At 38.1% G+C, this 25,877-nt stretch overlaps 1 protein-coding gene across 1 annotated transcript in view; it reads left to right on the forward strand.

The window, feature by feature from the left end:
* The window catches only part of csmd3b (CUB and Sushi multiple domains 3b), a 236,710-nt gene that overhangs the window by 81,670 nt on the left and 129,163 nt on the right, over positions 1–25,877 (forward strand). Inside the window, exons 5-7 of the mRNA XM_038725460.1 lie at positions 638–750; positions 24,621–24,708; positions 24,817–24,941. Coding sequence (XP_038581388.1) covers positions 638–750; positions 24,621–24,708; positions 24,817–24,941 — 326 coding nt within the window. The remainder of the gene's footprint in view (positions 1–637; positions 751–24,620; positions 24,709–24,816; positions 24,942–25,877) is intronic.

A 25,877-nucleotide genomic window follows, 5' to 3' on the forward strand; every position in this document is an offset into this window, starting at 1 on the left:
TGCACCGGCAAAGCCTCACTTCCTAAGCTTGCTTCAGTGCAAAAAAATTTTTATATTGTTAAAAGTGTTATATTGCATTCTGACAATGGGCTAGGTGTTTGAAACCACTTTATATTAGCATATAGTCTGTTTGGTACAATAAAGGTAAATAGTAGGGTTCAAAATATTAGAAATAATTATAATCACTATAATGCTGTCTAATACAATACCAGTGTGGGTTAAAAAATTACCATGATAATTGAGTTTGTGATCAGAGTTGCTAGGTAAAAGCCACTAACCGGCTGGCAAGATCTGGCAATCGTGTCAAGAGCAATGAATAAAGAATACAATTTCCTACTTCATTAAGAGCGGTTGAGGCACCCTTGAGCATGCAGCATAATCCCCAGTAACTCCAGTGGGACTGCTGAAACAGACTGGTTGTATTGGGCTGTGAAGTCCTGACACTGTATGTAATTCAGCCTGTGTCATTATAGACACAATAGACTTTGTTCTTGCTTCATTCTAGACAGCATTCATTCTTCCTCTTCCTCAAGGGACTGTTGTAGGATTAGGTCAGAAAAAGGTTAAAAAAAATGCTAAGTGTGTTTTTGCGTGTATGTTTCTATTTCTTACAAATCTTTCTCTAACTTTGTTTCAGGTTGTCTGGCAGTAATGTCCCCTCTCCCATCGTTAGCAACAAGAACTGGCTCCGACTGCATTTTGTGACTGATGGCAACCACCGTTACCGTGGTTTCAGCGCACATTATCAAGGTAAGATAGGAAAAATGTGATTACATCCACAGAGACAGGCATCTTCATGTACACACTTACACACACACACACACACGCGCTTTTTATGCATAAAGAATGTTAATTTATGATAAACAGGGCTTTATATTTACAGTATCTACAGATGTCTTTGTAGTTGTTAATGACGGTTCTTTACGGAGTTCTGTTTTTTTTTCCTTTTTGTTTTTCTGTTTCTCTGTGCTGCTTTCCTTTTCAATTGACAGTTTTCCCCATCATCTTGCCTCTAACTCCCTTTAATTACGCTTGTTGACTCCAATCTTCTCGTCTCTTCTCTACTACATTTCTCTTACTGTCTCCATCTTTCTGCATCTCTCTCTTTCTCCCCTCTGTCTATCTTTCTCTTTTTCCCTCTTTCTTTTCCTCTTGGATAACTCCTCATAGGCGTACAGTTAGATTTCTGTGACACAAAGCTGGTGGAAAACATTAGGAAATTCATTTGGCAACATCCATGTCTCCCAACAGCGATAATAGGAGCTGAATGAGTGGAACAGATAGGGTTTATATTTTACATTTTACTTGTAACACTCAAACTCTGTTTTCTTTTATACTAAGATCACTTCATCTTATTACAGAAAAGGCAATGTACTTTTAAAAATTATTGGCCTTTTTTTGTAAATCATTATTGCTAAGTTCAGATGGACATAGAGTGTGATTGAAACACAGTAGATGTTTTATGTATCCTATCCTCTAATCCACTTAAATCAAAATATTTGGAAATTGGAAGATTTTATTTGTGTGTTTATTGTTGTAAAGATAAACTAGAGCAAACTAAAGTCATGGCAGCAGTACGGTGTGCCTTACTCCATGCGTCATTGACCTGGTCTGAGTAGGCGGGCAGCAAAAGCGTAAATCATGGTCATGCTTGACACCAAAATTGCACTGTGCCAGTTGATTATTACTGACACGCTCCCTACTGTGCCTCGCCTCTCAGTTCAGCACATTGAAGTTCACAGCAAGTCACCAAAATACCAAGCAGAGTCAGGCAAGAAAAAATGAGGTGTGCACCCATCCAAAATGCCTCCTCTCAGGAGCAGAGACTGCACCATGTGCTGTCCTGAAAACTGGGCCCTGTTTGTATAGTTTGTCAAAGAAAATCTTACGATGACGTTATGTTGGTGTTGACATGTTTTGAAAGGACACAAAACACAGATTACATTCATGGATGTGTCAGAAATGACACACTTATAAACAACTCAGTGATGCTATTTTCTTCTGTCCTCCATCTCTCCCTTCTTATTACATTCTTTCAAACATCTTCTCTTTTAACTCCAATCTTTTTCTTCCACTCTTTTTTTGTCACTATTTCACTATGTCATGCATTAAAGAGGTCATATTATGCTTATATTCAGGTTTAAAATCTTATTTAGGGGTTGTACTAGAACAGGTTTACATGGTTTCATTTTGGGAGTTGCACATGCGCAGCTCCTAGTTAAGGACTACTAGCCAATCAGAAGCAGAGTAGGGCGGGTTGTGAGAAGCCAGTAAACACGGCTTAGGGTCAGCTGTATATCCCCTTACCAGCTTAGCAACATAGACTGGAGCAAGAGTTTCAGAGTGGTGAGTTATTACTCTGTAACAAATGTATCTTTCATCCATAAAGTTTTAACCGAGCTCTGTCTCTACATCACATAACAACTTTATGTCCATTGACTGCCTGGAGGGTAGCTAGTGTTTGGAAGGGAGAGGAGAAGTGTGTGCTGCATCTCAGTGTTTTTCCACCTGTGTTTTTGAGGGCGTGTCGGACTAGTCGCTAGGCGAGCATTATGACACGCATTTTGCTGTGACATCACAGAGAACAAAAGGAAAAGGCTGGACTACAAATGAGCAGATCAGAGCAGTGTTTTCTGTGGGAGATGGGAACTCCCTTTGGGGTGGACTTTTTCACTTTGCAAACCTATTACATGCACAAAAAAGGTATATAACTCAATAAAGGAGAGGGAAAAACCCAATAAGCATAATATGACCTCTTTAACACTGCGGTTCCTTTATACTACAATCATGGGCATTTGCTCATTTTTGTAGGGCTGTTGCCAGCTGTCACTGTCATCACTGAGAAACCTTTCTGAACACCTTTGAATTGATATTCATCTTTTTTCAAGTCATGGTTTTCCTACAGTACAAAGGGTTCTCTACATGAAAAGTTATCATCTGAGAAACTGGCTATTGAGGTAGAAATTAGTATTGTTTCATTGAACAAGTGTGGAGTTCTATAGAAATCAAATCAATATAGAAATATTGCTTTATAGCTGGTATTATATACGTTTTCTAACCCTTTAACAAAAAAATGTAATGAATTTCATAGCTGTACTGCATATCCGTGTGCATGTGGCTGCAAAATGCATTTTACAATATTTGCTTCAGAACTGATTAAAGAGTCGAATTAGTGTGTTTTACTTTTTGATTGTATTTTCCTTCTTAAATGTTTAGTGCTTATTGCGATTGACCCTGTACATTTTTACTGTATCGGTCCCATGTGCCTCTTGCGGGGCTCTGGTCAATTAAGCCAATTACGTAATTGAAACTGCAATTAATTCAATGGTGATTTTATATTAACTCTGTATAATTTCCCAATCGTTGGGTTTGACAAGCCCATTAGGTTGAATATGACCCCAGATGACAACTCACATGAGATGTTGCTTGTGTTTGACTTTTAAAGAACGACCACTATAGAGGTTGTCTATGTGGTTCGGTTTAAAGTCTCCACTGTGACTATCTAGTAGGAAGGCAAAATGCCAACAAAAAAGAGAAATAACCGCTTACAAATTATAATTTAGTCAACGAATAATATCAGTGACAATACATGAACGTCAAAACAGGCGCATTTTAGAGGAGCTCTTAGAAATTAAAGTTCAAGTCATTATTAAACCTTATCCTTCTTTTCCCCTTGCTCTTTCTTCAACACATCTTTGCTTGAATCTCATCTTTCTCTTTCACCCCAATCTTCTCCTCCTGTCCTTAACCACCCTCTCTGCACATCTCTCCTTCTGGCTCTCAGACGTTCTCCATGATTGATTGGCAGACAACCTGACCACTCCCCTTGCGATTTGCTTTTAGTTGGTATAATTGATCTTAATTGATCTTAATTACTTTAAAAGGTTAATCAACATGTTAATGAGGAGTGCCAGTGCGATAGGTTAGTCGATTAATATGCAGAGTTCTCAACAAGCTTGTGATAGATTGGCTACTTCCTGTCGGCTGTCAGTCTTCTCCATCACTTTTTGGTTCTTACACATCAGCAGAAAGTCAGGTTGGGTGGCTCCAGAGGCGTACGACTTCTGACATATATAACAATTGTCGCTTATATAAAGATAAAAGCATCAGCTAAATGAGTAAATCTAAATGTAGAACATCTCTAAAAATCTTACTGCTAGATTATATGAATATATTCCAACAACAGTAATGCTTTCTTTCAAATTCTTTTTGCATCTGTAGATGTCAGTAAACCATCCATCGAGAAACCAGATTTAGTTTATTATTATTTATTATTATTCTCTATATGTTAACAATGCTTCTCTATAAGATAGGAAATGTGTGTCAACAGTGTCAGTGTTCAGTGAAGACAGATCAATATTCTGACTGAGACATTGCCGTTGCCACTACTGATATTGATCAGTGGATCTTTTATTGATTTCATATCTTGTGGAACCACTTGCAAGCCACTGGAAAAGAACAGAACATAAACGTACAATTTAAATGTGTAGTTTATTTAGGTTTTATAGAAGATCATATTATTTTATGTTTTATGCAGTTTCTTTCCAGTATACTTTTATTGTGCTCTGTTCTACTGCATTTATTATGCTCTACCCCCTTTTATTTACTTTCTCTTTAATTAGCATTCTTAGGATGTTGATCAGCTTCATTTTATTATAAACAGTTCCACCTAATGATATGCCACCATTTTTTATTTTGACTGTAATTCTACCCTGCAAACCATACGTTGTTCTGGTTTACTAAATTCTGCTCATCTCCAGGAGAATAAATTATAATGGCAAAGCCTGAGGGTTTAGTGGAAAAAACTGTATGAAAACAATTCCAAATTTGTTTCTGAGAGAGTGAATGAACAAATTTGCTTTGGCAAGGTTAGTTTAGTTTATAAGACACTGATATGAGCCCTCAGAGAGACACATTTGGCTCTAGGTGCTGCCAGCCAGCTGGACAGACTGTGTGTGTGTGTGTGTGTGTGTGTGTGTGTGTGTGTGTGTGTGTGTGTGTGTGTGTTATAGGTCAGCCACTCAGCTCATAACAACCTTCTTCTGCTGCTGCCCAAATTATGTAGTTCTGAATTGATAATAATCTAATGATTTATATCCAAGTTTACAGAGAAGCAGGGGCAGAGAGAGGCAGAAATAAACGAACAACATCCGAAAGGAACAACAGAAAAAAAGAGGGAGAGAAGGTGTTAAAACAGAGAGGAGATCTGGAGAAGAGAGAGACAGAAACCAACAGAGAAATAAAGAGAAAAAGGCAAAATAAGAGAGATAGCCAGAGAGAGATGGGGTGGGGTGAGAAGTTAAGGAGACAAGTAATTTGGCAGTGAGGTTTGGCTAAATATTTATATATTTTATTTTTATTTATTCATTAATGGCTGTTTAGAGGAAGAGAAAGTGAATGTCTGTGTCGATGGATGGCTGTGTTCTTGGACACAGGAAAAGCCTGTTCATGTGTGTGTTTAGTAACGCAAAGCCTGCAGCTCCTCTGCATGGTTAAACAAAATTTACAAAGTTAATTGTCCATTTGAATGCTTAATTGTTTCTTCAAAATGATTCACAAAGGCAGGGTTTTAAAACATGCCAAAGGCTATGTGTTAAATTAAAGGTTTAAACTATTTCAATTCAGATATCTCTCCTTAGGACATAATATTCTTGTTAAAGGGAGAAATCACTCCTATTCACATATTTTTGACTGTTTTGTCAATATGTCATACATTATCTCTCCATCCACACTTACTTCACTTGGTTAAACCCCCAGACAATATGTGAGTACGATTATTAAATGACCCCTTCCCCCAGGTGTGTAATTTATTCATTTACTTATTTTTTACCTACAATGGCCTTAATACACCATCTCCCTATCTCCTGTACAGCTAAAAACAAGCACAACCATTACTGTAAGTGACCATTAGCATGTTTAATAGATGCTCAGTAATTATACAGCTATGTCAACATCTCTGAGCCAGAGTAAATGCTTTTCACCTCAGGACCAAAATGCCTTTAATGATTCAGTTGACCCTAATATAGAAAGCGTAAATGTGATTTATAAGTGTGTTCTGAAACATGCTATAGGGTCTAACTGCAGTAATTTTACATGCCAAGATGAAATCAGAGTTGATGTAGTCTCTCACCCTGGGAACTGCTGTGAGTTCATTTAATCATTGTTGTACTCGCATGTACACATGTACATGTACACTCGCATGTTGTTGGGGACTGTACCCAAGCTATTTAAGTGTGGAGTCTCACCCTGGGACACTGACTTGCTAAAGCATTCAGCTTGTATGCTGTAGGTCTGTACTGTGAACTGTAAATGCTAAAATGCCACAATCGGGGTTTCCAAGAAATCGGCCACATGTTGTCAAATTATTGCAGCATTGTTTAATATTTTTGATAAAACTTGCACAACAGAATTATAGTCACATATATTATTTGTGTGTAACCATTATTATAGTATCATTGCAACCACATGTATGTATGTAATGCATGATATTAAAACTATCATATACTGTCAGTTATGGGTCCTTGCCAGTAATCACACAATATTTTTACTAAAACGTTTTTTAAAAGCAATTCGATTGTAGGCTCTTTCATAGGTAGTGTCATTTATAATATTTAATTTTTATACTCACACTGACTTTCGGATAGGTGGACGACCACTCTGAGCCACAGCTGCCCCTGTTCTGGATGATGCAATGTTATTCAGTGCAGATGACGAATAAAAAAAACCTCCAAAAAAACCGACTATGACTGTGATGAGAAATGACATCACACATAAACACAATGTAGATGCTCTACTTTTAGAGTTGACCCTGTCAGGATGATCATTTGTTGACATGAAAGCCTGCAAACAATTTGCAGTAAAGTCATTGGATAATAACTGAGGTGCATCCCTAATGTGATGATCAAATTAAAAGGAATATTTGCTAAAAGCTTCATTACTGTAATCCTCTCGCATTTACACTGAAACAACAAATCAGATTGGATTCTTAATGGCACAGTTTTGATCTTTTTAATACAACGCTGTATTAGGGCCATTGTAGATTTTTTATTATTATTACACAACCAGGGGGGAAAAAACTCTTTTGTTGTAAATTTACAAGGAAAAATCCTGATATTCTCTAAGGCCGCATTCAGACGAAGTCCAGTAGCTCACTTGCTTTGGTTCGCTTTCACACTGCCCTTTTTGCACGTGAACCAGGATTTGTAAACAAAATCACGTGTGCTAAGGAGATCCATTCATTGGACAGAAATTCTGGAGTGGGGAAAAGCAGGAAGCTTTTGATTTACAATCCGAATTATGCTATATAAATTCCGGCATGGAGAGCATTTATGTGCGCCTACCACTGCGCAGAAAACAGATTAGGTATAAAGATTGAATTCATACAGAGAGGCTATGTTCATACAAGCACATCAACAGGTTATTACATCAGGACTTATTACTCCTGACATTACTGCATACTGCTATGTGTAGTGCTATCACTCATGAGTCATGTTTAGCCATTTCATCACCCCTAATTACATAATAAATATCTGACCCTGACCCCACACCCTGCCTAGGCACACAGTGCAGTTGTCTTCAGATATGTCATATGAGATACTTATCAGTGTAATTAAAGACACAATCTCCACTGACTACAAGAGCCTTTTAACTCCAGAAAGGCACGGTGCTTTCTGCAATTGGGCTGGGTCGGGGTGGGGCCACATTCACACCTTAAAAAAAGTGTTCCAGGGTTTGTTTGGATCCAGACCGAGACCACCTCTTAAGCTGGATTTTGGTACGGTTGTTTGGTTAGTGCGATTGCTGTTATCATACCTGCCCAAAAGATCCACAACAAGAGGGGAAACTAACCTGAGTTTGATGCAGTCGAACCAAACAAGACAGGTGTGAGTACACACACAAGTGGTAATTTATGAGAAAAACGTGTTTTCCCAGGTTTTCTTTTCAGTCATACAAGACAAGAGTCAGTAAGAGAAGAGGTGGAGCTTTCAGACAGTTAGTCAGTTATGAGGGACTCGAGAGGCAACAAAGCCACTTGAAAGCATGTGTCACATATTTTATTTATAAATGTCTGCAGTTCTTCCCCAGTTTTTTATGCTTTTGGTCTTTGAGCTGGCTCACTGCACTGTGTGAAAGGTACAGAGCCTGAAAATATCTCATAATACTGGTTGGTGAAAGTAGCTTAGTTGTGATGGCAATTATTGTTAACAGTACAGTAGAGTACTGCACCTTTAATAACATAAGCACGACTTTAATCTTTGGAGGTGGTGATGGTGCAATGGATAAGATGTTTGCCTTTGGTGTGAGAGACTGGGGTTCAATCCCCCACTGTGACTCATCCACCATTGTGTCCCTGAGCAAGACACTTAACCCCTAGTTGCTCCAGAGGCATGCAACCTCTGACATGTATAGCAACTGTAAGTCGCTTTGGATAAAAGCATCAGAATGTTTGAGTTTTTTTCTCATAAATTTACTACTTTAATCTTTAAATTCCCTTGATACAACATCGTATTTTAATGCATATACACATCAAATTTTGATAATGGACTAGTAGTTGCTTGAGTTACAGCAGCTTGTTTGGAAACTAAAGATTGCAGGTTTGAATCTATGGGCAGACTGTGAAACCATTTCATAGTAAAAGACGGAAAGACAGAAAGAGTTTCCCTCAGCAAAGCACTGAGACCCAGCTGTCACATTGCCATGTGTGATGTCTGTGGCATCCAGATGTGCCTGGGTGTGTTACAGTATGGTGTCACCCCCAACATATACACCTCAAGGCAGCAGCTGGAAGTGGGAATGTGTTCTCAGTTATCTTGCCTGTTAAATAAAAAAATAACATGAACAGCTCCCCCCTCCCCCCAATGCTAGAAACCAGTGATTCACATTGCTAAATAAACTGAGGTGTCAACAACTATAGGAATAATATATAAGAACACAATTTTACAGGGAACTTACCCTTCCAAAAGGTCAACTTTTTTTTGGAGTCATACTTTTTTCAAGAAAAGCATTCTTGCTATGTAATTATTAGTAAGAAGTGTGGGGGGGCAGCCATGGACTGATAGCCAGCTGGTGAGTCACAGATGCTTTCAGTCATCCAGTGAGTCACACACTTACTCCAGCCACTGGTAAGCTATAGTCATTCAGGTAACTGCTCCTGTAGCAAGAAATATATGCATTAAGTACAAGAATATGAAGATTTTAAAAACGTATTGATAAAAAAGATGTGATGATAACGCATGTGATTATAAACAGTGGTTATCCAATCATTGCTTAGCAACTGTAACTAAGCACAGAAGGTCTGTCAAACTCAAGCACTGAAGTAGTGTGCATGGGGCTTCTATCAAGAGCGATACTCCCTATTAACTGAGTTGGGAGGGTCAGATCATTTTTATCTATTTTCCAAAATCAAAAACATAGAGCAAATTAGAAAGGGATTAATTCAGCATGTTTGCCTGCTCTAATAAGCTGCAAACCTTAGCATGCTTGGCTGTTTAGCTTGCTATCTACTGTAGTGGCCTAGTGTTATTTCCAAGGTGAAGGAGCACATCACTACATGGGTTAGTGGGTTTACAGATTACATTTTGAAAAGGTCTTGTTCACGGCTAGCATATCCGTTGTGTAGTATTGTACTGTGATGAAGTGGATCATGGAAGCTAGGCCAACTTTCTGGCTACTCTTTATCAGAGACGGGGACTCGAGTTAGAGACTCGGACTCGTCGCACACACAGTGACTTGAGAATCGACTTGAGACTCGTCCTCAAAAGACTTAAGACTCGACTCGGACTCGAGGTGCGGGACTCCTGAACAATGTTTATTTTTTAGGAAACTTCTGATGTTATTCCCTCACTCTGTTACCTATAACCTGCCTACGTAACACGCACCATCAGCTGCGCGCGGCCGCACGTGAGAGAGGACAACAAACAGCGGCAGCTGCTGTGCCATTCATCATAAACTTTGGCTTTAAAACTTCATACTACAAGACCCAAACAAAGAAGTGCTGAACGCAAATAGGTTAGTAACCTGTGGTGAGTAAACATGTTTAGCTCAGCATTGGCCATCTAACGTTAGCTTGCTTCTTGCTTTAGCTACGACCTACAGGAGGTTAACTCCGACTGTCGTTCGTTATGAAAAGATGAATGAGCGTTTGTTTACTTTCCAAACTTGTGGTAGTCGATTAACGTAATTATTTACATCCCGCTGGCTGCCATCACCCATACAGTCTATGCCATCACCTTAATTAATTATTGCCGTTGGCCGGAAAGAGGTTACAGATTTATTGTTGATCATGTAGCCTTACAGTTTAATTTAGTTATGACAGTACACTGGTTTGAGAGTCTGCAGGGTGTGTTGACTTAAAGTAGTTTAAGCTGTCATTGATTGCATTGCACATTGTGCTCTGTAAGTTAAAAACAGGTTACAGCTTTATTGTTGACCATTTGACTTTACAGTTTTATTCAGTTAACTTTACACTGGGTTTGAAAATCAACAGGGTTTGTTGACTTACAGTAGTTTATAAGTTGTCATTAATTGTAGACTCATTGTACATTAGGCTGCATTGTTGTGCTCTGTTAAGTATAGACTGGTTTATTGTTGATTATGCAACATCACAGTTTTATTTAGTCAACGTTACACTGGGTTTAAGAGTCTGGGGAGTGTTTTGACTTGAGTATTTAATAAACCATCAATAATTGCATTGTACATTACATGGTTGTGCTCTGTAAATGAAAAACAGGTTACAGTTACAGAATTCCTTATAGCTATGCAGTTTTATCAGCATCCTGGATTGAACGCAGCAGGTGATACTTTAGACTTGACTTGGACTCTAGCTCAAAGACTTGTGAGCATCTCTGCTCTTTATTAGATTTGGGTACAATTACCCTTAAGCAACCCCAGCCATTGTTACCCGAGACTGAAGCAGATACATTTGTGAAAAACATCAGTTAGTCCTCATCCAAAATGTGTTTTCTTTTGTGACATTTAAAGTGATATCATACTATCTGAAAATATAAACAAGAATGTAAGCAAACTGCTAAGCAGATAATCAGAATTATGTTAGAATGAGTTGAGTTGTCTGTATACTGTATAGACTTTACTTGGGCGGGACCCAAGTAAATTAACAACTGCCCAGGCAACCCATTTTAGCCTTTTACAGAGAAACACAGAGAGAGATGTTATCTGGTATTACATTACAAGCACAGACCAGGTAAAGCAACAGTGAACAATAAACAAGCCAGTGCAGATGTCAACCGGTACCTCGATGGTTTTGATCGTTTCGATAGGCTACGTCATTAACAAGGCTCCTCCACATGCGGCACACCTGCTGCTGTGAAAACGGAATCGCAGGTAGACAAATGTCGAGTTCTGTGTCTTTTCTGTGACTTTATAAAACATGCTGTTGATGGAGTCATTCAGTTAGCCATACAGCAATGCAGTTTTTCAGCTGTAGCCTATTGAAACTAACTGCAGTACACACCATCACATAATAGAAATCAGCTACATTCTTATAGTGTAACTGTCATTCACGGAGTCATCCAGTCAATCTACTGGTCAATTTGAGTTTTACTACTGTTGCACTTACTGTAAGTAGCTCGGCCAACAGTGTCAGGCAAAAGCCTAGAGTGTCTAGCCAGTCAGTCAGTCAGTAAGTCAGCTAGCCATTTGGTCTGGCAGTCAGCCAGCCATCTAGTCATTTGAATAGTTGCCAGTGGTTCCATTTACTGTACGAATTTTAGTCTGAACACTGAGAAATAATGTCTGTCTATTATTAATGAACATTAACATTACAGAAAGTGGAGGTGGAGGGGGCAGAAAAATTAAGGGTGGAGAGATCCTGGCAGTGCTGCAAAGTCAGGATGTCACCGTTTACTTAAAAACACAATGATTAAAATGTCTGTGAATGATTTAAAGCACATAATGAGCTTTAACCCCACTAGAAATCCTATGTGTAAATTTGTTAAATAGACTTTAAAGAAAAAGTGGGATCAGTATTCAAAACAAACACGGAGATGATCTCTTCTTTTATATGTAGGTAACACACCCCTAATGCTTTGCCAGTGTAGACGTCTGTGATTAGTTTGGCTATCCTTGCAAGGCCGTAAAAATTAATACAGTTACAAGAAGACCTCTTAGATATGAACTGTATGTTTAAGTTGACATCTGTAATGTTTTTAACTAAAAAATAATATCTATATCCATATGTTTGGTGATCACAAAACACGTAATCCTATTTCACATTTGCTGACGTTGACTTGCTTGACATGTTTGAACCTATCCTGATTCAGCACTTGCTGAAAGCAGAGCTAGTGCTCTGGAGATCTCTTCCAGCATTTCACAGCATATTTTGTATTTTCACACATTGAAATTGAACATGAATCCAGAAGTATCACACTGTGCTAGCAGGTACATTTTCCAAGGTTTTGCAATGGCATATTTCAATGAGCCAAATAAATGGCGGGCTTCCACACAACCTTCCATAACAATTTAACTACATGAATGCACAATTGCAGTATATACTTAAGTTACAAGTGACTGGTTACTTAGTTCTGTGTGGCAGCATTAGTGGCAACTTCACTCCAAACTGCAAGCAACAAAAAGGGAGATGGCACGGCACAGCCTGTAAAAGGCTCAACTGGATTAGGATTACCTGATCAAATATATTTCTGTTCTTGTATTCCCTTTTATTACAGTAATCAGTCTCTCTGTATTGTTATGGTAAGGCATGGGAGACCGTCTTGCGTTGCGCCTGCAGGAAAGGTCTGAGGTTTTGGAAATGATCCACGTGGGTTTGTTTAAACTGCAATGTAACTAATCCAGGAAGATGAAACATGGTGAAACCATACCCCTGAAAGGATGGAGAGAGTGGTTGCACTGACTGCTCTTGCTGACCTTCGGCGGCCATCCTGAATTCGAGGTAGCACCTCTAAATCAATAGGCTCTTTCAGCATCTAAAATTTGAAATGTTTAGAAAGCATTTTTTCTCCAACATCAGCATAATGAAAATGTCACACCTATCTTCTGATTGCTGCATCTCAGTGGGATCTTGACCCTGACCATAACCCCTAACCTGTGACTGTTTTTATAATAATAAGACACATGCAGAGAAAATATGGACAATGCAATCCTTCATCTTGTATGTGAATGTATATGTACTTTTAAATATTGTAGTCATTGTAGTTGTACTGTAGTCATTCATTCGGTCACTTACAGTTAGCCTGTCTGCCCCCTTGTGGGTAATACTAGATTTCCAAGCACTATGGAATGAACCATTAACCAAGATTATTGAATCATACTCTCATGAGTATAGTGCATGTAGGGTGCTTTTGTGATACAGTTTCTGCTGAGGGTTACATTGATTAGATATTCTGTCCACACTCTTCCCTGCATGGTACTCTGCTCTAACACCCAACCCTACTTCCTTAACACCTGGCTGTGAATGTGTTTGTTCGTGGATTGTTACGCAGTGTGTGCCTGTATGTGTCTGTGTGCTAAAGTATATCTGTGTCCTTGTACATTTGTGTGTGTATCTCTGTTCCTGTGCACACACAGCATTGTGTGCCCACGTATCTGTATGTGTGTCTGAAATCACTCATCGCTGCGTGAATATCATGTGTTGTGTAGATGTGTCTGTGTATTTACAAGTGTGTGTTTCTGCATGAATCTACGGATATGTTTTCTTTGTATATGTAAAGGGTGTCTGCTGCTGTGTTTGCATCTATGTGTACGTTTGGCTGTTTGTGTTTGTGATTGTGCCTGTTTGAGAGCTGTCTATGTGTGTGTCAGGTAGGAACAATCTGTTTCCTTCCCTGCGGCAGAACCTACCAATCACATCCCTCCATCATCTCTCTTCATTACGTATTCATGAGTTTCTGTGTCTGCGGGGCTGTGATTGGCTCTTAATGAACAACTGACGGCATTATCAGTCAGCCAATGCTATGGCAACAAAATAAGTCAGTGAGTACAAAAGAAACACAACCAACCACTGGTACAGAAACATTATTCAACTCGAGCAGTGAGATAGTATGCTCCTCTGGGAGGATGACATATTGGATATTGTCGACTGCATGGTACCTTTGATATGACTCTCATAATGTCTCAAACCTGCTCATGATCAAGTGCACACATCTTCAAATGCTCTGGATAATTACAGCCAAAGAAAAGGAGAACATTTAGCACATGAGGAGTATACCATTAAGTTTTTGTGTAAATAAATCCCCAAGTCCTTTCTTTGTCAGCCTTGGCTTAAGAACCATTAGTCAAACTGAGACACTGTAGGCCTCAGGGGGTTGGTATGAGCTCATAAATCTTTGAACTACCCCTTTATCATCTTTTATATTATTTTGGTTCTTGTATTTCGCCATTACTGGCTTTCATTGTTGACTCCCTTTTTGCTGCTGTCATCTGTATCAAATATGATGATAATAAATCATATTATGCTATATCAAAAAGGCTGTATGCACTGGGATTGTTACAGTAAGTGTAGCAAGGAATGTATTTTGCAGCTAGTTTGCATAGACACAATCTGGTGATGATTTATGATTGCTGGTCTGTGGTTACAAAATAGCTCATCAAATGTGGAGGATGTCTACAGCATGGACAACCATCCTCAGCCACTGATTGCACTCACTAATTGCATTTAAACTGTGATTAACTCAAGCAGAAGTATATATTGAGCGTTGTAGCCTACCCAGTCATTAATATTTCTTTCTTTTTTATATCTTCTGCCTAGCTAAAACAACATTTGAGCCAGCTATGCATACTGTATATTAAACACATACACAACATAGCAATTGTCATAGAGAACAAAGTATTTTATATATATGACACAGTTACAAAATGTACTATTAAATCTTCTGGTCTCACTACAATCCTGCTTTTTCACAAGTTTTATTAGCATTGGAAATCTACAGCAGAGTTTGTCACATAAATGAATAGTTTGATATTTTAGGAAATACCACTCTCATATATGTTGGTTAAATGTGAAGATACAGCCAGCAGCTGGTTAGCTTAGCGTAGCATTAAAAAAAATGGAAACATAATGAAACAGCTAGCCCAGCTCTGTCGCTACATGTATTATACATTTAATTATTAGGCAAATTGTATTCCTCAGGATTAATTTATTGTTGAACAAACACAATGCTCTCAGTCAATCCAAAATATAATTTAACCTCAAACCTGAATGTTTATCTAAGAAAAAGTGAGTTTTGTCTTGCTCAGGAGAATATAAATATGTTTGCAGAATTATTAGGCAATTAAAATACAAAAATAATTTCTATCAAATTACTTGTTTACTCTCAATATTTAGGGTAAGTCTAACAACACAAATGGCAATTAAATTAAAATTTTTTGCCTTTTTTGCCAAAAATAAGTAGTGACCAATATAGCAATACAATAAACTTTCGCTGAAGCACCAATCATAGCCTCCCAAATGCTGTTCAAAGGGCTGTATTGTCTTCCCTGACTGTAAATCTCACCTTTGAGAAGGGCCCACAAGTTCTCAATAGGATTCAAGTCAGGTGAGGAAGGGAACCATGTCATTATTCAGGCATCTTTGAGGACCTTGCTGGCTAGCCCAGCAGTGAAGTACTTAGAGGCATGTGATCGTGCATTGTCCTACATAAAGATCATGGCCTTCTTGAATGCTGAGGATTTCTTCCTCTACCACTGCTTGAATAAAGGATCTTCCAGAAACTGGAAGTTGAGTTTCAGTCTGTCTTCAGCCTGAAAAGGTCCACTATCTCATCCTTAATGGTAGCAGCCCTTACCAGTACCTCTCTTCCACCTTGCTGGTGCCGTGTCGAAGTGGTGCAGTGTCCTTCAGTGATCCAGCCACAGGCTGGTCCATCAAGAGTCACTCTCATTTCATATGTCCATAAGACCTTTTAAAAAATCTGTCATACGGAATATCTTTGCCCAATCTTGACGCTTCAAGTTGTGAATCTTGTTCAGTGGTGGTCGTGTTTCACCCTTCCTGGCCTTGGCCATGTCTCTGAGCACTTGCTTGCTGGACTTGACACTCCAGGTAGGTTGCAGTTCTAGAATATGGTGGAACTGGAGGATAATGAGTTCCTGGCAGCTTCACATTTAATTCTACTCAAGTCTTTTGCAGTTAATTTGCACTCCACAAGCTTTTTGCGCCCTAGTTGACTATTAGCAACAATGTGGTGGTCACGCCTCAAACGTTTAGCTTTTTGAAGAGGGCATCCATCTTAAAAGCATTTTCTAATTTTTTACATTTCAGTGTCAGTTAAATTTTTTGACCCATTTTACCTGAGGTAATGAAGCTGCCCAATAATCATGCACACCTTGATATAAGGTGTGATTCACTTTCACCACACTGTCCCTCATAACACAAATACAAATCACTTGAAAATGAGGAACTCCAATGAGCATTAAAGTTTATGTGATTTGGAGTTGGTAATTGTGCATAGACATAATCAATCAATCAGAATACTTACTTGCCTAATTATTGTGCATGCAGTGTATTTGCCAGGGCTGTGGACTGTTTCATATATGACTGATTAGTAGTTGCACTACATCAAGTCTTTACCGTCTCTCTTTGACATAAATGTAAATGCTCCGTATTTGTATAGCGCCTTTCTAGTCTTTTCGAACACTCAAAGCGCTATTTACACAACATCAAACAGAAACTAACATTCACACACTGGTGGAACAGCCACCTGGGGCAATATGGGGTTCAGCATCTTGCTCAAGGACAATTTGACATGCAGCCTGGAGGAGCCGAGGATTGAACCCGCAACCCACTCTAACTCCTGAGCCAACAAGCTGAGCTTAAACAATGGTTTCAATCTAAACTACTCCAAACCTTTCTTTATTTCAATGATACTATCTTTTTAGCATTTACAGTATAAGCAGTATGCAAATACTATAATACAATTGTCCCCATATATAAGCAAATTGTTATTATGAGGACTTTATTAATATACAGTATTTGTCAACAATTATAACTTCTCCTATGAAGATTTTATATCATTACGTTACTATGTCATTAATTATCATTTTATTCTCCAGTATCCACTTATTCTTGCCAACAGGAAGAGTTATACGTTGTTAACAAATACATTAAAAAAAACATGTTTATCTGCTTAAAAATATAAATACTGTAGTGTGCTATAAACCATTTATTCAATGTTTATATACTGCTTTTGAATAATGAAAAGGGGGAGTAAGTAAAGTGTTGACAGACTTTTGCTCATTTCTGCACATTAACCATGTAAATATGACTTTTCTCATGTGGGTACACTAAAACACCAGCAAGGGACTTCTAGCCCAGAAGCCGGTGAGTTCAATCAAAGTGCGTGGTGCCTGTCTGCTCGAATCACCTCCTCAGAGAATGCTTTACTGTTCCACACTACCAGTCTTACAGAAATCCACATGGTATTGAGGTGAACAAGCAAGTATGACTAAAATAAATGAATCGTTGAACTGGATCCTGCCTTGGGTAACAGAGTAGCTGCAACTTTTGGTAATACATTTTTAAAGAGAATATATTTTAGTTTTGGTCTGAAAGTACAGCGCCAAGCCTACTTCAGACTCAGTGAAATGCTTTTGTTATAAAATATCGTTTAGTATGTATTTTATTGAACTTGGTTTTACTTAGGTGTCAGTTCCCTCACTGTTGAACTTTAGTTCAGTTTGCTATGTTGCTAGTTAAAATTAGTTTTGTTAAACATGCAATTTTTGGTTCATAAATATGGTCAATGTTAACACGGTGTGAATATGTAACATATTTAACTTTAATTAACAAGGGTTTTATATAGTGAATATATTTGCACAAGCAAAAACAAACTTGACTTTTAACTATTTTTGGCCCACATTCCCAGATTTGGCTACCTAACAGGGGGGAAATACATTTCAAATCTGATTTGAAGACTTTACTCTAGATCAGAGCTTTCCCTTGTTTGTTGAAAATAATAAGCGTCTGCTGATGAATGTTCTTAATTTCTGACAGGACATTTACAGGACAAGTGAGTTTAGTCTGAGTTTAGTCTCCCAATGTCTGAGGGACTGACGACTTTATGTATCTGTAATTATTGGTTTCAGGTCTGCTAGGAATGTAAAATGTATTAATTTCTCTCTTAACATAGTTTCTTTACGGGGATATATGAATCTCTGCTCTTAAATATTATAAATGAAATGCAGCGAAAAAATGCTTTTTATCAAAGAGTCAATATTGTATCAGTTATCAAGCTTGTTCTGCTCGTTTTGAATAGCTATAACACCAGTGTCAGTACATTTTTATTCTTTGTGTAGGTGGTTTTCTGTGAAGTCAGATAAAGTACTGTGCTTACAGGCAGTCATAAACAGCTATGATATATGAGTTGCTTGAAGCAAATTCATTAATGGTGAATTTATGACAGAAATTATTTAAAGATGTAAAGGAAATTCACATTTGTTCATCATCATTATTGAAGAAATTATTTCCTAACTTGGAAAAACAGTATAAGTCTAGTGTTGACACCATTACAGATGTGAATAAACATTATACAGCCTCACATTATATCAAGAACTAAAGCTGCAATGTGCTTTCAAACCAAACTCTATTAAGTTTTGTAATAAATCACCATATGTATATACCAAGTGATAATAGGTATGGTTTAATTAAGGATTCCAAGTACCATGTGTTGATGTAAGCAATGTAAGTAAAATTGACACATGCTTGCTTTAACATATGGTGATGATGTTAACAGTTAGTTCCAACTAATGATATACAGTACTATACGTCACTAGTGCTGTCGCTACAAAGTATATTTAAATTAATGATATTGCCCTGCTTAGCAAATGTGTTGATCTTAGACATTGTATCAACATTTTACAAGATGAATTTAGTACCTAATAACACATTTTTTCATTCAAACTGAGTATTGCATGATGGGGGTTGTTATGTATCGCCCTTGAGTTGGAATCACGTTAAATTGTCATGCTGGTAAGTTAACCCAATAATGCATAAATTAAGATAATGTTCAGCCACTTTACATTAGATTAATCGTTAGCACGTTAATCGATTTGGTATAACGTCATAATTTTAAGTAGAGTTCCACTAACGTATGTGCATGTATATAGCAGCATTATCCATAATCAATTATTATGGATAATTGTTGCCATAAAATACACATGATATAAATTAACCTTGTTAAATATAATGCAACGGGTGTATATGTAGCCCGTGTATTACATTAGGATAATTATAGCACATTAACTCATCTGCCATTTGTCACCATTCAATGGATTAGTCGGGTCATTATAAAAAGGCATCTGTCAGCCACTCTATCAGACATTAATTACAGTAATTTGTCACTGTACTTTGTCATTCAGGACAAGATATTTGTATGTTCATGTTTTCATTATTTATGTTGGTACTGTATTGATTTATTTTGACAGAGTAGTGCAGAAAATATCTAATGTGGAGGGAGTCAAATTGAGATAACCCCAGGGTGTTTTGTTGCATGGATTCAAATACAGCTACTCAATTTCTCTTCCATACTGTATTCCAACCATACATGCTGAGCTATTGTAACATACAAGCACAACATTGCTAACCCTGTAATGAAATTATGTTAGAAAACAGAGTATGTGCTCTGTCAACTTGTCTCCTTTTGCCTTTGATTTACTCTGATTAAAGGAACCATTTATTTTCTAACGTTCCATTATCTGAATGCTTTGATTACAGAGCTGCATCATTGTCATTTTGATTAAAGCTGCAATTTCCTTCACCAGCTTTTGTTCAGAATATGATGGGGCTTCCTGCAAAACACCTCAACATCTGATGTATGTGTCTGAGTGACAGAGAGTGAGAAACATTAAGCATCTTATGAACAAAAACCCTGAATGGTGCTGTTGTTGAAAACATTTATCCTACTTTGTCTCCTCTGTCTGCTTCTTTCTATTTTTGTTTGTCTCTTCTCTGGCTCTTGCTATCTGTGTCCACCATTTTGAAATTTACTTTGCCTTTGTAACTTTCTTTTTCACTGTACTCTTCTCTCTCTCAGTATTGTGAGGGAGAAGAATCTACTATTTTCCTTTTTTAAATTCCTTTGCTGGGTCTATTTTTTCCCCACTATCCAATCTGTTCTCTGATTTTTCTTGTCTTTTCTTTATTCTCCTCTGCAGTGAAGCGATCAGTAGATTTTAAATCGCGGGGCGTTAAATTATTCCCTGGCAAAGACTCCAGCAACAAGTTTTCAATATGTGAGTTCACATCTTAATGTCACTATGGCTAATGAACTGACGTGTGATGGCTTGGTTTGGCTTGGTCTGGCTTTGTTTTTAGGTTTTGTTTTGTTTTGTTTTGGGGGGGTTTTCTCTTAAAAAGGCTGTCAATTTCAACACTTTCGTACCTTTGTTTATTGACAACACAGAAAAATATTGTGTTACCTATGTAGACAACATGTGGTAACATCAATTCATAGAAACTTAGTGCTAAATGTGTCAGAGACATGTTAAAATATGAGATTTCCTGATACACAAATGTGTTGAAAAGGTCCCAGCCTTTATAAGAACATGCGTTTGCATTCTGCTTGACTGCTGGGTTCTTGTTGTTTGATGTTTTGTATATGTATCATGGTGTCTTGGTTTCTGCATGCTTGTTCATGGCTTGCTTTGATATATTTAATCATGGCTTGTTCTGATAAGCTTAATCATGGTTTGTTTTGCCCTGCTTTGGGCTTGTTCAGGGAATGTAAATCAGTTGTTGTAATATTGTTTACTGCCCCCTCCTGCCTCTTCTCTTATATTTCTTCATCACACTCTTCTCTTCTTTTCTCCTCTGATCACACACCTAAACTACATTTTTGTAGACCTTTATACGCAAGTCATTGAGGGCATCAAAGCAATTATTGAGTTTAGAACAAGATTTCTCTGCCATAGAGGCCAATGCTAAAAAAAAAAAGAAAAACTAATCTGACTCTCATATCTACAGTTATTCATATCTACATTTAAGCTTTGGAGTATGATGACCCATCACAGTTAGTAGCAAATTAAAAAACTTTTGTCGGTATATTGTTAATACACAATACTAAAATCCATGCTAATTTACTGCTACATTTTCCTACAACTTGAAATAACGTGAAATCCCAAGTTGTAAGAATGAGTCACTTTGGAAACTCTTTAATTTGACACTGAAGTGAAAGTATCAAGTGTAAGGGTGCTAATGGCCCACATGTCATTTGATGCACCGTAAAAATGGCCACATGAATATTATTTCATTTAGTTAGAAGCCTTTTCAACACTTTGACATTGAGAGAGCATGTACAAAAAGTATGAAACATCTGCAAGGAAAACAGCAGTACCTTTTGTTACTGAAATTCCACTTATTAAAGCTGTCAGTACCCACTTAAACCTCCCATATTTTAGAGTTATTTTACATCCAATTCCCTCTTTATTTCTTTTCACTTCTTTTGTCTCTTTATTATATCCCTTCTTCGCTCTCTCTCTGTCTCTATTACACGCACATACATGCACACATCCTCACACATTATTACACTGATATTTGTACACCCAAGGGTTCATACTCATGCATTACTACTGAACCTACATGCACATTATGTAAACACATGCATCAATTCAAGGACATGCCCTAATACATACAAAAATGTTCACGCAATCAGATAAGTAGACCTTGCTTATCCATGTCGTTACTTGGTACGCATGCTTGCTTATTATGCATTTTTGAATATTTCAGATTTTTCTCGCTTTTTTTCCTTATTTGCTTGCTCACTGTGTGTGTGTGTGTGTGTGTGTGTGTGTGTGTGTGTGTGTGTCTGTAAATGTGTGAATCCCTTAAGTACTATATGAGCTGAGCTAAGCACAGCACAGAGACACAACCCATCACAGATTCATCAGGTTTCCCGACAGGTTGAAGAGTCATGGTTGAGGTTTGATTCTACAGATGTGAATTTGTATGTTAATTAGTCTGGCTCTGATTGGTTCAGATGTTAATTTGCTCTGCTCTGACTGGTTTCACTCTTCAGTGAAGCACAAAACCTGTGTGTGTGTCTGTCCCTGCCTACGTACATGTTTATGTTTCTGTGTGTGTGTTTTCGAATACATGCATATGTGTGTACGTATGCGACTTTTGTGTTTTTTTTGTGTGTTTGCATGTGCACACAGTACTGATACTGTAACCAGTCCCTCTGTTATGGTGTTAATAGTCCAGATGGTCAAATTAGCCGCTCCAACAAAGCAACAAACTATCTACTCTAACAAATACACACAAATGCAAACACAGAGACACACAGACACCAACCACCTGCTGGGTTTGTTGGTATGGACTATACATGTACATGCATGTTAGTCGGACACAGCCTGGGTGGAAGGGTGTTTGTGTGAAAGTAGAAATGTGCAGTGTGGTCTCTCGGCCTGTGTTTGTTACACCTATTTGAGTTGTCAGGCATCTGCATTTTTGTTTAAGATAAGATATTACAACAAAGAAATACCTTAACACTAAAAATACTGCACACTTAAGGCAAAGCTTTTATTTCAAAACAGTAAAAACCTTGGACTTAATCAGTGTTCTTTTTCAATATTTAAAAATAAATGGAAATCGGTCTTCAAAAATCCAAGTGAAACCAAAAATACCATTTGCAGTCTAACCCTCACTAGTTTAGCCTTAAGTAATTTTACTGGCTTGGTGGGAATTTTTGCAAACTCAATTCTGCTCACTTCTGTTCTCTTCCGATTTTCGCCTTTGCTTTCTATTGGTGAAAAAGTGGGCTGTGTTCTGTGTAAAAAGACCTTGTTCACATGAGGTGACCAGTGATTTACTGCAGAAAAAATAACTTTTAGATATAAGAACTGAAGATGTGTTTAAGCGTATGGGGTAAAACAAACAAACAAAAAAAAAATTGCAAATAAGCAGACAGAACAGAATTATGTTCTTCCGCAATCAAACGTAATTTAATCACACTAATTAAATAAGTGATCAACAGAATACTGCTACATTGGCGTCTAGTTGCTGATATAGAAATAAGCTGAATGTCATACTACATCAAAGTGCATGATTAGTTGTGTTTCCCCGTCATTTGAATATCAGTCCATGCATTTGAATATCAAAATACACCATGAGGTGTTTTGTTTTCTGTATAGCTGAAGTAAATAAGCTCACCAAGACAGGTTCTTCCTCTAGTAATATTCTACTCACACCAGACATTAGGAAAGGATGAACCACTGAAAAAAACACATACAAATCCTCACAGTGGCCTAATTTTGTATTCATTTGGTGTGGATGAAAGATGAGGGAACCTCAAGGATTATTCAAATAATTTTACTCTCGCCCTGATCTCGTCAAGTGGGGCCCTAAATCGAGGAAAAATAGGTCATCAATGCACTTTAGCTCATTAAAATACTGTATTACTACTAATACTTTTGTTGTGTGCCAACCTACTAGAAATGGCTCCATGGCACATGATCCTCCCCAGTACGAAGGAAAAATATACAATGTGTTTTGAATTGGAAAACTTCTAAATTGGAATAGAGTTGTTTGTGTTTTGCTTTCTTTCCCTTACCTGACAGCAATGTTACTTTGGCTTTCCCTGGGAAGACACAGTAGCTTTTTTTTGCCATTTCACTCTTTGCTCATCAAACACAAACACACTTACACACACTGTCCATTGCTCAAAGTTAACCCAGCAGCTGTGTCTCTTGAAAGTTTTAAAACCTTTACATGCTCAAGAGAAGGAAATGACTCTCAATGGTTGATGTTTATGTAAATAAAAATTCTATACTCTTGTGTCTTTTAAGGAAAGCCAATGAAATATAGCTGTGGGGTTACTTATATGGAAAAGGAGACCAGGGAGGCTGAGTGACTGGAAAAGGATTAAGAAACCAAGCAGGCAAGCAAGAGAGAGTAAAGGGGATATGGTAGTGAAAAAGAAGACAGAGAGAGAAAGAAAGAAAAGAACAAAGCTACAAACATATACTGTCAAGAGCAGTATTGTAATCAGAGACGTAAAGAAGCATCATGTCAGATGCGTGTTTGTTGTGATGTCGCAGTCTCAAAGCATTTGTGCAGTTCTGTCTGTTGTCTCTGTTCTGCCACTGTGATGTTTGAGTGTTACTGTCGAGATTAGCTCTAGTGTTTCGGTGAGATTTACGATCGTATCTGGAGTGGTGTGTCGTCCCTGTCTGCCTATCTTGCCGTCTAACCTGTCCTTTTCTCTGTCTCCCGGTCTGTCTAACTTGTTTCAACTTCCACCTGTTTCCTGCTGCCTCTAAAGTGAATAAGTGACAAGGCAGGCAGGCTTCCAAAACTGATGCTAAAAGTGCAGAGCTGGAAATTACCTGGGAAGTCTTGTGCTGAATGCTATCAATAGAATGACAGACAGTTTTAGAGTCATGCAATGGTATAGTGAAGCAGTTCTGTGGTGTTGATTTGGCAGCGATGTTGTACCATGACTACAGAGTTTGCATCAAAATCATAAAGTAAACTTATGTATAAAAACTATTGGTTATTCTCAACACATGAAACATAAAAACAAGTATCTGCATGTAGATGAATTGCTGTCTTTTAAGGGAGAGTCTGCTTGCTGGATCCAGTGTAGCTTCACTATAAGCCTTGTCTGTGCCTTATTCTAACCTGCCGGGCTGTGCATCTGTCTGTCTCTGTGTAGTAAATGAAGGTGGTGTGAGACAGGCGTCTAACTCTTGCCCTGATCCGGGAGAGCCAGAGAATGGAAAACGCCATGGCAGCGATTACAGGTACAATTAGTATGCACATATAGAGAACATATACATTTACAAAAACCTTTTATTTGTATTTTTCTGCATGTCTGACTCCCTGTCTTTTATGTGTGTGTTTGTGTATAGCATTGGCAGTGTGGTGCAGTTCACTTGTGGAGAAGACTATGTTCTTCAGGGCAGTAAAACGATCAGCTGCCAGAGAGTAGCTGAAGTCTTTGCTGCCTGGAGTGACCACAGACCGGTCTGTAAAGGTAAGAAATAGCTCTCAACATGCATCTGCACAAGAATACAAATTACTGACACCCTAGTAATAGACACAGATACAGATGGAGAAAGAGGCTGTAATCACAGATGCATGAAGGTAAGAAAACTCTTAAGCACAAGTCCCAATGTACACTGTCTCAAAATGTTGCCAGCATGTAGCCTTGGCCTTGCCTCAGCATGAGTTTGTGTTGATCAGGGCTGCGTTTATAGTGGAAAAAATCCCAATTCAGTTTCAAGCCTCTGGCTATGAAATTCTAAAACAAAACACTCCATAATCCAATATTTGCAATGTAGCGCCTCCCCAACATGCCTTAGTGGTGTGCTTTCGTCAGGGGAGTTATGATAGTGATTGTTCAGGACCTAAATTCTACCCTCTATCATAAACACAATATATTGTAGATAAAGACTACTGTAAACAAACACCAGGTCTGATCATTATTGCTCAATATACCATGCAAATTACAATTTGCACTTTTAAAGTGACAGAAGATATGTAATGTGCCCATATAGTACAGCGACAAAAGTGACTATGGTTTAATTGCATTTTTTCAATTAATCTTCAGCTTCTCTTACTGGTTCCCGTTTCACATCTGCCAGTGTTTTAGTCTCAGACTTGCACCACACACACACACATGCACACATGCACATGCACAGAGGGAGGGAGACAGAGAGAGAGGGCGTCTGTCATGTTAAATGCCAAAGTCGTTTGTCATGTCTCCCTTCACTAGGCTTCAGACTGTGGCTGGAGACACATACTTTAACATAAAAACCAATATTCACTGTGTGTGTGTGTGTGTGTGTGTGTGTGTGTGTGTGTGTGTGTGTGTGTGTGTGTGTGTGTGTGGAGAGAGAGACACAGAGAGAGAGAGAGAACAAGATAGACTTACTTTAACACCTAACTAATAATCACTGAAATAGAGAAC

The sequence above is a fragment of the Micropterus salmoides genome, unplaced genomic scaffold (assembly GCF_014851395.1).
Source record: "Micropterus salmoides isolate LMB-PRFRI ecotype aquatic unplaced genomic scaffold, ASM1485139v1 Ms_hic_scaffold_17, whole genome shotgun sequence".
NCBI lineage: Eukaryota > Metazoa > Chordata > Actinopteri > Centrarchiformes > Centrarchidae > Micropterus > Micropterus salmoides.